Raw genomic sequence first — 13520 nt, 5'->3', positions numbered from 1 at the left:
TCAAAGTTTCAGCAGACTCGGAGTGGTCCTGTTCGAGGTGGCTAACTGCTAGATACTGGTGAATACATTCCCTTACATACTGTCTATTTTGGTTATTTGGTGGCTACCAGCTAGACATATGTTGGATGTCATTGGACAATTTGAAGAAAGATTGTTATGTAGGGGATGCTTGTATGATAGGTTATTGCCTGCGCTTCTTCGGTGACTGATTGGAAGGCAAATATAGTAGGTGATTGGCAGATAATAGCTTATTGGCAGGCTATTGCCTGTGTCACTCTAGTAATTGATGCTAGGCAAATCCTAATGGTGATTGTTTGGCAGTTGCAAATCAGCAGCATGTGTCCAAGGGTTAGTGCTTTCCTGCAGTGAAGCATTAAAGCCTCAAGGCAGTTCTCTCATGGCCACTGTAAACCTGAGTCAAGTGGTGGTGGTAGTGCTGCTGGTGGGCAAACACAGTCTGCCAGGCTGGAGGCACTGGCAGCCAGCCCATGGGTAACTTGTAGCCATCCTCCCTGTTTTTGGTGTTACAGTGTTTGATTATTTCAATAGCCTCTCATTTTCCACTACTGTTGAGCGAGCACGCAAGGTCCTTGAGAATTGATAGAATGGACTCATTCTTGGTAGTGTGCATGCTACAGCTGACTTTTTGTTTTGTCCCAGCAGTACATAACATTCATGCTCAGTTTCAGGAGTGCAAATAGGTTTTCCAGTTTCACTGACAGACTTCACTGCATTCACACCAAAATTCTTGGATGCCTGCAGTGTGGAAAGCATCCACAAGATTCTTAGGGGGCTTCAACAGATCTCTCATTTTGTGGCCACTTTGGATTACGGGTTTAACTTCTCCATGATGGAGAACCTTGCCTACACAGTCACTCATACCTCTCGTAGAAGGTATGAGGGCAATAGGGTAACAAGACAACAGGAAGAGTTTCTTCTGTATCTCAGGCAACTATGTCTGCTGTATCTCATAGCTCATTACACGCCTCTGACATATACATTTGTATGGAATGTTGTCTGGAGCTCATTAAATTCATGTTGTATATGGTTAGTGTCGCTAATCCGGTAGCTTGGGCTGTAAGCATACATAGCACAGTGTTATTTTGTGCTGGACGGTGATGCAAATCCGCATGCAGGTAGCCATTGGTGTGCATCAGTTTCCCTTAGAACTTATTTCCTATTTTGCTGCTAGATTCTCTGCACATCTCCACATCCACTAAAGGAATCACTCTGTTTTTTCACATTTCTATTGTGAACTGCATGTTCTTACATAGCTATTGGGGTTCTCGTCAAATCAGGTTACTTCTACTTCCCCATGTGACCATACGATGAATGTATTGTCCATGTACCCCAGGCAACAGCATGGGCACAATGGATTTAGAGCAGTATGTTCAAAAGCTTCCATGAATGTCAGATGATACAGATGAAGGGGGGGACACCCATTACCATTCTGTCTGATCATTAAATTTTAACTGCCAACGAAACTATGTTGATAAAAAGCACAACTGGACAAGATCACTGATGTCTGGTGATATTTACTCCTGTAGAATTTTTTTAGTTTCAGCTAAATGCACATTGGTAAACAACAGTTTTATGTCAAAGCTGACTGCAAGATGGGTAGCTAGAACTTGCTGTTCACATATAAGCTGGATGAAATGCATCCTTAACAAGACTCCCTGTGGCTAACCAGACTGCACGATTTGTAGGCCAGACATTTTGACAGTATGTAGGCTAGCTGATCCCATACATGACCCATCTCAAAGGACACCCTTCATTGTGAACCTTTGATACTCCATATATTCTGTGTGGCACTGCAAGCATTTAAACTTTTCTGTGATGCTCCAGCACATACTAACAGAGGATATTATACAAGGAATTGAAGTGTCACTCTAGAAACTGCCTCAAGTAGAAGCAGAGAAGATCCAACAAGAAACAGTTAGAATACTACAGCATACATAGTTTCTGAAGCGGAATGTCTCACTTGAAGAAAGTCACCCTAAGTGGACAAAGGAAATACTGCAGTAGTATTGTACATAACATTATATGAAGCCAAAATAAATGAGTTGCTGTTTGACTCCATATACAAAGAACTTAACTGACTCCACACTGAAGCAGGCACAAGCCCCTCTGAAGAGTTTGAGTCAATGTTGATGTAGCTAGGGGGGCTCATGTCAAAAATTCCAGAGCTTCCAATAATATATGGACTGTCAAAGTGTTCCACAAGGTAAGCTGTCCTTGGAGACTGGTTGTCAATGCGACCAACTTACCACATATTACTGCAAAAATATCTGGCCCACAAACTGAGCAGTCTAGTTGGCCACATGTAGTATAAAAATTTCATCCACCTTGTATGGGAACAGCAAGTACTATTCATGGATCTTATGGTTAGCTTTGACATAAAATTTTTGTTTACCAATGTGCCCACAGCTGAAACCATAAACACCTGCAGGAGCAAATCCATGAGCATCTGTGTTCTGGTGCAATTGTGTTTATCAACATGTTTTAGTTGGCAGGGCAAATTTTATGAGACAAACAGAATGTAAAGGGCTTTCCCTCTCATCTGCAACAGCCAACATATTCATGGAAGCTTTTGAAAGGCTAAATTCCATGTCACTGCACCTACACTCGTAGCACAGTTTCGTAGAAGGCACATTCATCATGTGAATGCTTGAGGAAACAGAACTAAGCAGATTTCATGAGCACCTCAACATCTTGTATAAGAACAGACATTTCACTCTACAAATGGAAAACAACTGAGTGGTTCCTTTTCTGGATGTGGAGGTGTACAGAACACCTAGCAGTAAACTAAGATGGTCTACAGGAATCGTCCAGGACAGATGAATACTGTGCTATGTCTGCTTAAGCCCAAGCTCACTGGATTAGTGATGTTAACCATGTAGGCAAGGTTCTACATTGCAGAGGAATTAAACCCAAACAGTGGCCCTGAGAGAATGGCTGGGTGGTCTTAATGCTTTGCTGGAGGAAAAAATTACTCCCTGGACACAAGCTGCTGATTTGCTATTGCCTATCAGAGTTGTCTAAATCACTTACTAAAGTAGCATCATACAGCTATGTGACATTGGCAGCAGCCATGTAACCAAAATAGAATTCATATAAGTGAAGACATTCACCAGTATCCATCAGTGACCTGCCCTGAAGAGGGCTGCAGATAATCAGTCAAAGCATTGGTAATTTAGTTTCTTTGCCTAATACCTAAAATTATTTTATTCAAAATGTGTGAAATATATTAAATATATGTGAACTACAGAACATGTTCACATGCAGACAGCCATGATAAAAAGCTCCTGTTAAACCCATGAATACTTTATGTATATATTACTATCTGAAAAGAAATACTGTGGAAGTAAGAACCAGCAACCTCCTATTAGGGTGAGGTGATAATGTGGAGAGAAAAGGGGAAGGATGAGATGGGCACAGATAATTGGAGGAAGAAATGGATGGAGAGAGGGAGAGGAGGAAATAGAGAAAGGGAGGATGAGGAGATAGAGAGAAGGGGCAGGGACAGTTGGACAGAAAAGAGTGGGAGGGTGAGGACTAATAGAACTAGAATAAATATGTACTTGGGTATTGTTGGTACTCATTTTTTATATAAAAAGTCCTTTGTGGCTCCAGAAATATTTCATTGTATGCTTAGGAAATGAACTACCCTCCTGTTCAAAGCGCTCCATTTATTAAGATATCTATGGAATTATTGAAGGCATTTAATTTAGTTTCAAGATACACTTGATATACTACTAAAATACAGTTGAAATGGCTAATGACAAATTTGTTTCTGTTCAGATTCTGATGTCTCTAAGACGCAATGATGTGACATCTCGACTGGTTCATCGCAAAACTACAATGATTGATAGAAGAAGCAGCAACAGACGTGTCCCTGATGATGAAGAAAAACGTTAATTTTTAACAGGCAGACAGCGTTTTCCTTTATTGAATCTCTTCTGTACTTTTGTATGAATTCAGAGTTAGTATTATGACTTTGTGCACCTAAAATAAAATAAACTAAACAATTTTTTTGGGGGGTTCAGTTGTTCTTACACAGTTCTTGTAGAGTCTTATGAACATAAATGAATGTGAAACTTGACTTTTGTACATAAGCGCTGAATCCAATTAAAAACAAAGAAAATTTTTGTAAGATTAGATTAGTAGGATGCTTGTACACTTTGAATAGAATTCCCTTTAAAATAGTTGAAAAAAAATTACCATTGTGTCTTCTAAATGTTGGCGAGTTAATTCAGTGTACAATCCAGTTCTCAAGTCAAAGTATAGAAGTATTATGTCATTTACATACACTGCTAGAGATCTAGAACAAGTATTATGTAATAGTTGTGATAGGCATAGTAAAAATGCACTGGCTAGAAAAATATCAAAGAGGAATTAATGAGTACAATAAACTGTGAATATCTGACAGTCTAAATTATTTGAGGAAAAAAGGAATAAATCAGTGAATATGAAGGACACTGTGATGGGATTGTTATTTGGAACATCCCAAATAATACATTAGACAGTAAAAAATTGTGTTGAAATGTCAACAGAACAGATTAGCTAAACTGATTATCATTAGAAAGTGTCACTAGCATGAAGTTTAACAAGTAAGTGTACTGTGTTTAAAAAGACAAAGGACTACTGGAATGATTATGCTGGCAAGCTCTCAAAGGCAAAATCAAAATGGTATTCAGTGAAAAGCTGTTCCTTTTTAGAGCAGAAAGTTGTGTGTGTAATTAATAGTGGAAATAAAATGTGTGTTAAATGTTAGATAATGTATCAGTGCATTCTTTTGATACATTAAACTAGTCAAAGAAATATATTAAAATATTCTTAACTTGTATCAGAAACTTCTCATGTGTGCTGTATTTATTACTGACACACAGTGATTATCACCTCATTCAAATAAAGTGTTATCCTTTTCCGTGGTAATGTGGGACTTGTATTCTGATAGAAAGAAATTCAGCTGCTTACCTTGTTCATATAGTGAGAATTGTATGTACAGAAATTGTAATTGTGTTATATTAGTGAGAGTTAGACTATTAATTACAAGTGAAAGTGTCTCACAAAATGGACCATTATATGGTACATTGATTTATTCTGAAAGCTTGGATTTGCAAATAGCAATATGCTATTGCAGTACCTGTGTTAACATGAATTACAATGTAATGCACATTCAAAGGAACAGACACTGCAGCAACTACAGCTGTTATGAAAACTACCGTCAGCTGTATAATGAAATGTGGTTGCCTATGTGGCTATCAGCGCATGACTCACAGCCAGACCCAAACTGCCATATGTCAACTATGCATCTACAACCTGTACTCGTACATCCATTATGTATATTCTCGAACTCCGTTTGAACAGGCCTTGGAAGGTCCAATGGTACTGCCAGCCGCCGTGTCATCCTCGGCCCACAGGTGTCACTGGATGGGGATACGGAAGGGCATGCAGTCAGTACACTGCTCTCCTGCTTGTATGTCAGTTTGAGACCAGACCGCTACTTCTCAATCAAGTAGCTCCTCAGTTTGCCTCAAAAGGGTAGAGTGCACCCCGCTTGCCAAAAGCACTTGGCAGACCAGATGGTGACCTATCCCAGCAAGCCCAGCTAGCCCAGCCCGACGGCACTTAAATTCGGCGATCTGACGGGAACTGGTGTTACCCCTGCGGCAAGGCCATTGGCGTATTCTCATACAGGCACAATAATTTTACTTAAGTCACTTGCCTGATGTTTGCAGATAAATACAATATTGCAGTGGCTGTGTTAATCCAAATTACAACGTAAAGTTCCTTTGTACATTCAGGCACGTCCAAAGGAACTTTACTTCGTAATTCAGATTAACACAGGCACTCCAATATCATATTTATGTGCTGACAGTGGGCAAGCAACATTGAAGTAAATTTGTCTTTCCTGTATGGAAACATACATAATGGATGTAAGAGTACAGGTTGTAGACATAGGGTTTATGACAGGGAAGTGTGGGTCCGGCTGTCGGTTGTGCTTGGATAGCCAAGTAGTAAGGTGACAGCCTGTGAAAAGCACAAATTTTCATTTTCATAATTCCATTATACAGCTGATGGTAGCCTATATATGAAACTGTGAATACATTTCATTTGGATAGTAAAGTAGGCTTTTAAATTTATTTCTTCTGTTCATACCCATTTTTTGCCTTATAAATGTTGTAATACTTGTGAAAGCATTTCACACCTGAGAGTACTACCTGACTCCAAATATCATGAGCAGATAAGGCTGTGAAGTATCTTAAAAAAATAATTTCTGTTGGGTGGTTACATAAACTTAATTACAAGCCCAGAAAACTGAATGTTAGATTGCATCAAGAAAGATTGAGAAGTCTCAGCATAAAAGGTGCACTTAATTTTTGTTTTGTATTCACATGCATAACAACCAATAAAAACCTAATTCCTGTTGGTATCCAAAAACCACTGACATTTAAATACATTGACATGCAAGCTTGAAGTATCAGACCTGAAGACTGTTACCAATGAGTTGAAAATAAAAGGAAGTGTGGGACTGATCACTTGAACCAAAGTGTTTAATAACTTAGCTATAGCAATATGACAGAAGTGAGATAACATAAATGTAACTGTAATGATAGAATATTCAGGACAATGAAGTATCGAGTCACTAATCTCCCATATCCTCACCACCCTGGCCAATTTCCAGTAGGCCAACCAGCTGGTTTAATAACATCCCTTAAATCTGTGGTTACGAGGATGACAGGCCTTGGTAGCCAATCTCAACCTGTTTGTAATTATTTTAATCTTACCCAGTCCCACATGAGGCAAGGAAGGACGTCTTCTTACAGAAGTGCAATATTTCCAATCCAGACCTTTAGTGGTTTGCCAGTTTTGTGTGTTGTTGGAGCAATACGTACTCTTCACTCAAGAGCTTCCAGAAGTCCTCAGATGTCTCAAGCTTAAATTTCCTTACCAAGTCCGTTGCTTTTGGTAGCCCAAGGCCCATGGGATAGTCTGGTAAGTCTCCCTCCAACAAGAAAGTGAGCTAGGGAACACTCTTGTCCTCAGTTTGTGTGACAAGTATAGAATTAAGGGTGGCTTCTGTGTTTACAAATATGATTTGTAAGTCTTTCTCATCCATGCTGCAGCACCCTAGCCCTAGCACTAGCACTTTATGGGGGCATTGTCTACTTGAGCCTAACATACATTTGCACCATCCTCCCCACCAAGACATTATGGTATTGTAAATTTCCATGTGATACTGCATTGTGTGATAGACATGTCTTTTCAGCAGAGATAGTGGTCCTTATTTCTGTTATCTCTAAATGGTTCAAATGGCTCTGAGCACTATGGGACTTAACTTCTGAGGTCATCAGTCCCCTAGAACATAGAACTACTTAAACCTAACTAACCTAAGGACATCACACACATCCATGCCAGAGGCAGGATTCGAACCTGCGACCGTAGCGGTCGCGCGGTTCCAGACTGTAGCGCCTAGAACCGCTCGGCCACACTAGCCGGCGGGACTTAACTCCTAAGGTCATCAGTCCCTAACCTCACACTTCGTTATTTAGCGTCAACTGCCAATTCAAATATCTTTTCTAAATCGTTGCAGTTTGCTTTGATCTTCTGATGACTTTATTACTCGATAAACGACAGCGTCCTCTGCAAACAACCGAAGACGGCTGCTCAGATTGTCTCCCAAATCGTTTATATAGATAAGGAACAGCAAAGGGCCTATAACAGTACCTTGGGGAACGCCAGAAATGACTTCTTGTTTTACTCGATGACTTTCCGTTAATTACTACGAAGTGTAACCTCTCTGACAGGAAATCAGAAATCCAGTCACATAACTGTGACGATATTCCATAAGCACGCAATTTCACTACGAGCCGCTTGTGTGAAAGTGTCAAAAGCCTTCCAGAAATTCAAAAATACGGAATCGATCTGAAATCCCTTGTCATCAGAACGACTGACACGGATGCTAAGATCATGCACAATTCGGCCAGACTGAACATAAAACACTTCAGGTTACCGTTACACACATTGAGAACTGACTATTGTGCGCTCTTTGGGTCTCTGTCAGTTTTCCAGCCAGTGCATGGGCCCCACCGAGTATGTCTGGTGACAAATAGGGATATCGTGCGGCGAGGTCAGAGAAGTGCCCCGGTAAGACCGTCAGGAGCTTTCAACACCACGTCAGTGGAATCACTCTGCTTGATGCCTGGATCCTTACCTAAGTACATAACCATTCGGTTTCGGGCTGCAATGTACTGGTTGAGGAGTGAGAGACAGGATTAGGTAATCGAGAGTACCGGACAGGACGTCACCAAGAAGCGCCAACTTGTTAAATGACGGGCGGATATTTGGCAAAGGGAATGTAAGACAAGCCGCAAGGACCGTAGGGTGTTCCATTTCTTCCCGGACATCAGGGAACGTCTGATACTGAACCACGTCAATTCCAGCCGCGGTATGGTTCACTTTCTGACAGATCACGGCACTTACCTTGCGCACTTCACCGCGTAGGAGGTGACCAGAATGCTGCTCGTACACTTGGGGATCATGCATACCGAGAACACATACTTTTTCACTGTCACCAATAGGGAGAACCACACCAGACACCGACTTGGTGCGACAATGACATGATACAGGCAATAAGAGACAAAGACGACTGAGAGATAAATAAAATCGCTGATGTCTCAAGGACATTAAATGACGAAAACAGACACGGCCGTATAAAGAACACTGCAACACACACGAAACACGTAAGACAGCAATTCCAATTCGTACACCAACACAGACGGCAGTACCGAAACACCATTCACTCAAACAGCGAACACTTACACCAATACGTACCCGGGCGACCTCACACTGCAACTAGAATAATTAAATCGTATTAGGATAAGCAGTGAAATGCAATCAATCCTGTAAACCTGTTCTAGCTTGAGGATAAACAGCAGGTATATCCATCCTGCGGTCATTATACCACTGTTGGGATGTAACGCTTGTAACTGAAGACTGAGTGTATAAGCAACATTGTAGGTAAAATTCAAAACACACAATATTAGAACTGACGGTTAATTAGTAACAGCAAGGAATAACGTACTTTATACTCAAACACCACTGAGCTTTCCGCAATGTGCATAATACTGTAGTTAAAGTGTTTTTGTAAATAATGTTTAGAAATATAATCCATAAATTAAACTATAGCGAGCCGGGACTGCAAGGCTCGAAGTAGTTCCGAGGCTTTCAGACCAGGCTGGCTCTGACAGAATAACATTTCTCTCTGTCTTTTTGCCAAGTCTTTCCAATCACCTGTCACCAATTCAACTTCAAATTTAAATATTTTTTGAGTGTTTCTTTAAATTTCTAATGTACTTTTAATTTATTATTACTTCCACTGTAATTATTGAAAACAATAATTGCTGTTTGTAATATTGAATGTTTTGTAATCTACACGAAAAGCTGTAAAATGAACGACCTGTTATAAAATGTAAAGCAACAGGTCTGTAAATGAGCAATAAATCAAATTCAAATTGCAAATTCCTTCCATCTTCCAAATTATGGATAATTGTTTCGAACTAAACGCACACTAAGACAGTGGTAATTTTTTTTTCTTCGTTAGCGAAAATAGTTCATAATATAGCGGGAGTAGACAGCCTTCTGATTCAGTTCCTGGAGCAGTCATCCATGTACATGTTCTGATGCAGTAAGGCAGCAGCTATACGGAAGTGGGTCTGTTAGTCCAGCATGGTAGCTGAAGGCAGAAACGGGCTGCATGCGCGGCCAAACCGATAAATTGTCCTTTGTTTTGGATTAGTTGGAGTTGATCTTGTACCAGAAGAATCTAGTAAGATGCTTATCGTCAGGGTATATAGAGTGCTGCAGAAAGGGTTTCATAATTTCACAATGACCGCAAAGTGTCACTGACGGAATATTAAAAGAATCACAATCACTTCAGAAAATGAGATAGGCCTGATTTACAAAGTGTCATTAAGAGAGGGTACGCCTTGCTCGTGCAAGAATCCTATCCTAGAGAAGACTATTCGCCATGTTGTGCTCCTGTCTCTCTCGCTTGACCAGTGATGAGGCAAAAAAAAAAAATAAGTCACTTAATTTTTATCTGTTTATCTTCTACTGTTTGATCATCTTTGTGTCATTTATTTCGATGTGTTCTTTTAAAATAAGCTGAACTCTGCCACTACTACAATGGGGCCTGTGATTTGGTTTCCTCTTTGGTCGATACTAATAGCGCACAAGAACTTATTTCATGTTCGTTGTCTTCTCCTCCGCATAGAAGAAGACAACTGAACTGAGGATAAACACTGATGAGCCAAAACATTATGATCATAGCTTGTTTGTCCGTCTTTGGAACGAAATACGTCACTGATTCTGTGTATCAGGACTCCGACAGTTTGTTGGTAGGTTTTTGGAGGTATGTGGTGTTAAATGTCTACTCACAGGTCATGTAATTCGCGTAAATAACGTGCCGCTGATTTGCGGAAGTGTCGATGGCGTCCGACAGCGACCCAGATGGGTTCTATAGGATTTACATCTGGCGAATTTGGTCGCCGATAAATCAACATGAGCTCACTATAATGCTCCTCAAACCACTGCAACACGGATCTCGTAATTGACGATGTCGTAGGGTCAACATGTGAACACATAGGGATGGTCTGCTGCGAAGCTCCTTGTTCAACAATGTACGATGAACGGTGTGCTCCGAAACACTTTTGCGTGCACCAGCATTGTGCTCTTGCGGCAGAGATGCCAGAGATCACCATGTATCCGACTTACCATAGCAGACAAGCCTCCGAACCCCACGATCTTTGAAGAGTAGTGGAAGTCCAACCATTTAGCATCTAATGGTAGTTTCATTGTCATTCTACAGTACCTGCTTGATTAGCGAAAATAGTTCATAATATAGCGAGAGTAGACAGCCCTCTGATTCAGTTCCTGGAGGAGTCATTCCAGTTGTGCGACTGGATTCGTGATTTCCTGTCAGGAAGGTCGCAGTTCGTAGTAATAGACGGCAAATCACCGAGTAAACTGAAGTGATATCAGGTGTTCCCCAGGGAAGCGCCCTGGGACCTCTGCTCTTCCTGATCTATATAAATGACCTGGGTGACATTCTGAGCAGTTCTCTTAGGTTGCTCGCAGATAATGCTGTAATTTACCGTCTAGTAAGGTCATCCGAAGACTAATATCAGTTGCAAAACGATTTAGAAAAGATTGCTGTATGGTGTGGCAGGTGGCAGTTGACGCTAAATAACGAAAAGTGTGAGGTGATCCACATGAGTTCCAAAAGAAATCCGTTGGAATTCGATTACTCGATAAATAGTACAATTCTCAAGGCTGTCAACTCAACTAAGTACCTGGGTGTTAAAATTACGAACAACTTCAGTTGGAAAGACGACACAGATAATATTGTGGGGAAGGTTGCGTTTCATTGGCAGGACACTTAGAAGATGCAATAAGTCCACTAAAGAGACAGCTTACACTACACTCGTTCGTCCTCTGTTAGAATATTGCTGCTCGGTGTGGGATCCTTAGCAGGTGGGATTGACGGATGACATCGAAAGGGTGCAAAAAAGGGCAGCTCGTTTTGTATTATCACGTAATAGGGGAGAGTGTGTGGCAGTAAGCGAGTTGGGATGGAAGTCATTAAAGAAAAGACGTTTTTCGTCGCGGCGAGATCTATTTACGAAATTTCAGTCACCAACTTTCTCTTCCGAATGCGAAAATATTTTGTTGAGCCCAACCTACATAGGTAGGAACGATCATCGAAATAAAATAAGAGAAATCAGAGCTCGAACAGAAAGGTTTAGGTGTTCGTTTTTCCCGCGCGCTGTTCGGGAGTGGAATGGTAGAGGGATAGTATGATTGTGGTTCGATGAACCCTCTGCCAAGCATTTAAATGTGAATGGCAGAATAATCATGTAGATGTAGATGTACCTTTTTCTATAGATGCTCGCGAAAGTAGCACGTGAACATAAGACCAACTTCGTCGTCTTCGAGATACTCGTTCACAGGCTCCGTGTAAAAATAATCTGGCCATTGTCAAGGTCGTTTATGTCAATGGATTTCCCCATTTGCAGCCCATATCTTCGCCATGGTAATCCCCCGTTTGGGTCTGCTCCGCATACAGTACTTTTGTTAGCGCGCCACGTGACCGCAACGCCACCAGGCGGTATCCAACGTCGCGGTGGGCAGTGGTCATAATGTTTTGGCTTATCAGTGTTGGTAGATGTTGTGGCGTAACAAGCTAGTCACGCCACACTGAGGAGGAAGCCGAAAGGCACGCGTACACACACGCCGACTGGCGTCAAGTCTGGAACAGGATAAGTTATGACTGCTATAAAGAAAATACGTAGCTTTGGAATATACTTAACTTTTAATGCTTCCTTTGGTACATCTCTCTTGACTATACAAATGAGACTCGTAAGATTCATGCACTGATACAATTGGCGCCTTGCTAAGTCGTATCCATTAACTTTAGCTGAAGCCTATTCTAACTGTCTCTCGGCAAATGAGAGCAAAGGCTTCGTCAGTATACTCGCTAGCAACGTCGTCGTACAACTGGGGCGAGTTCTCGTACGTCTCTCGAGACCTGCCGTGTGGTGGCGCTCGGTCTGCGATCACACAGTGGCGACACGCGGGTCCGACATGTACTAATGGACCGCGGCCGATTTAAGCTACCACCTAGCAAGTGTGGTGTCTGGCAGTGACACCACAGTAGATATATTAATTTGCACATAAGGTACGGTCTGCCAACTGTCTACTCGGAAATGTTCGATGGAATATGTTGTTGTTGTTGTTGTCTTCAGTCCTGAGACTGGTTTGATGCAGCTCTCCATGCTACTCTATCCTGTGCAAGCTTCTTCATCTCCCAGTACCTACTGCAACCTACATCCTTCTGAATCTGCTTAGTGTATTCATCTCTTGGTCTCCCTCTACGATTTTTACCCTCCACGCTGCCCTCCAATGCTAAATTGGTGATCCCTTGATGCCTCAGAACATTTCCTACCAACCGGTCCCTTCTTCTTGTCAAGTTGTGCCACAAACTTCTCTTCTCCCCAATTCTATTCAATACCTCCTCATTAGTTATGTGATCTACCCAGTTAATCTTCAGCATTCTTCTGTAGCACCACATTTCGAAAGCTTCTATTCTCTTCTTGTCCAAACTATTTATCGTCCATGTTTCACTTCCATACACGGCTACACTCCATACAAATACTTTCAGAAACGACATTTAAATCTATACTCGATGTTAACAAATTTCTCTTCTTCAGAAACGCTTTCCTTGCCATTGCCAGTCTACATTTTATATCCTCTCTACTTCGACCATCATCAGTTATTTTACTCCCCAAGTAGCAAAACTCCTTTACTACTTTAAGTGTCTCATTTCCTAATCTAATTCTCTCAGCATCACACGACTTAATTCGACTACATTCCATTATCCTAGTTTTGCTTTTGTTGATGTTCATCTTAGACCCTCCTTTCAAGATACTGTCCATTCCGTTCAACTGCTCTTCCAA

The 13520-nt window shown here is 41.2% G+C and overlaps 1 protein-coding gene across 1 annotated transcript in view; it reads left to right on the top strand.

Moving 5' to 3' along the window:
- The window catches only part of LOC126237524 (uncharacterized), a 76275-nt gene extending 69853 nt beyond the window's left edge, over positions 1–6422 (top strand). Inside the window, exon 5 of the mRNA XM_049947704.1 lies at positions 3802–6422. Within this exon, the coding sequence (XP_049803661.1) occupies positions 3802–3918 (117 nt within the window). The 3' untranslated portion in view covers positions 3919–6422. The remainder of the gene's footprint in view (positions 1–3801) is intronic.
- The last annotated feature ends 7098 nt before the right edge of the window (positions 6423–13520 follow it).

The sequence above is a fragment of the Schistocerca nitens genome, chromosome 1, assembly GCF_023898315.1.
Source record: "Schistocerca nitens isolate TAMUIC-IGC-003100 chromosome 1, iqSchNite1.1, whole genome shotgun sequence".
In the NCBI taxonomy this organism is placed as follows: domain Eukaryota; kingdom Metazoa; phylum Arthropoda; class Insecta; order Orthoptera; family Acrididae; genus Schistocerca; species Schistocerca nitens.
Note: the sequence above shows the minus strand (reverse complement) of the source record. Positions and strands in the feature narration are given on the sequence as shown.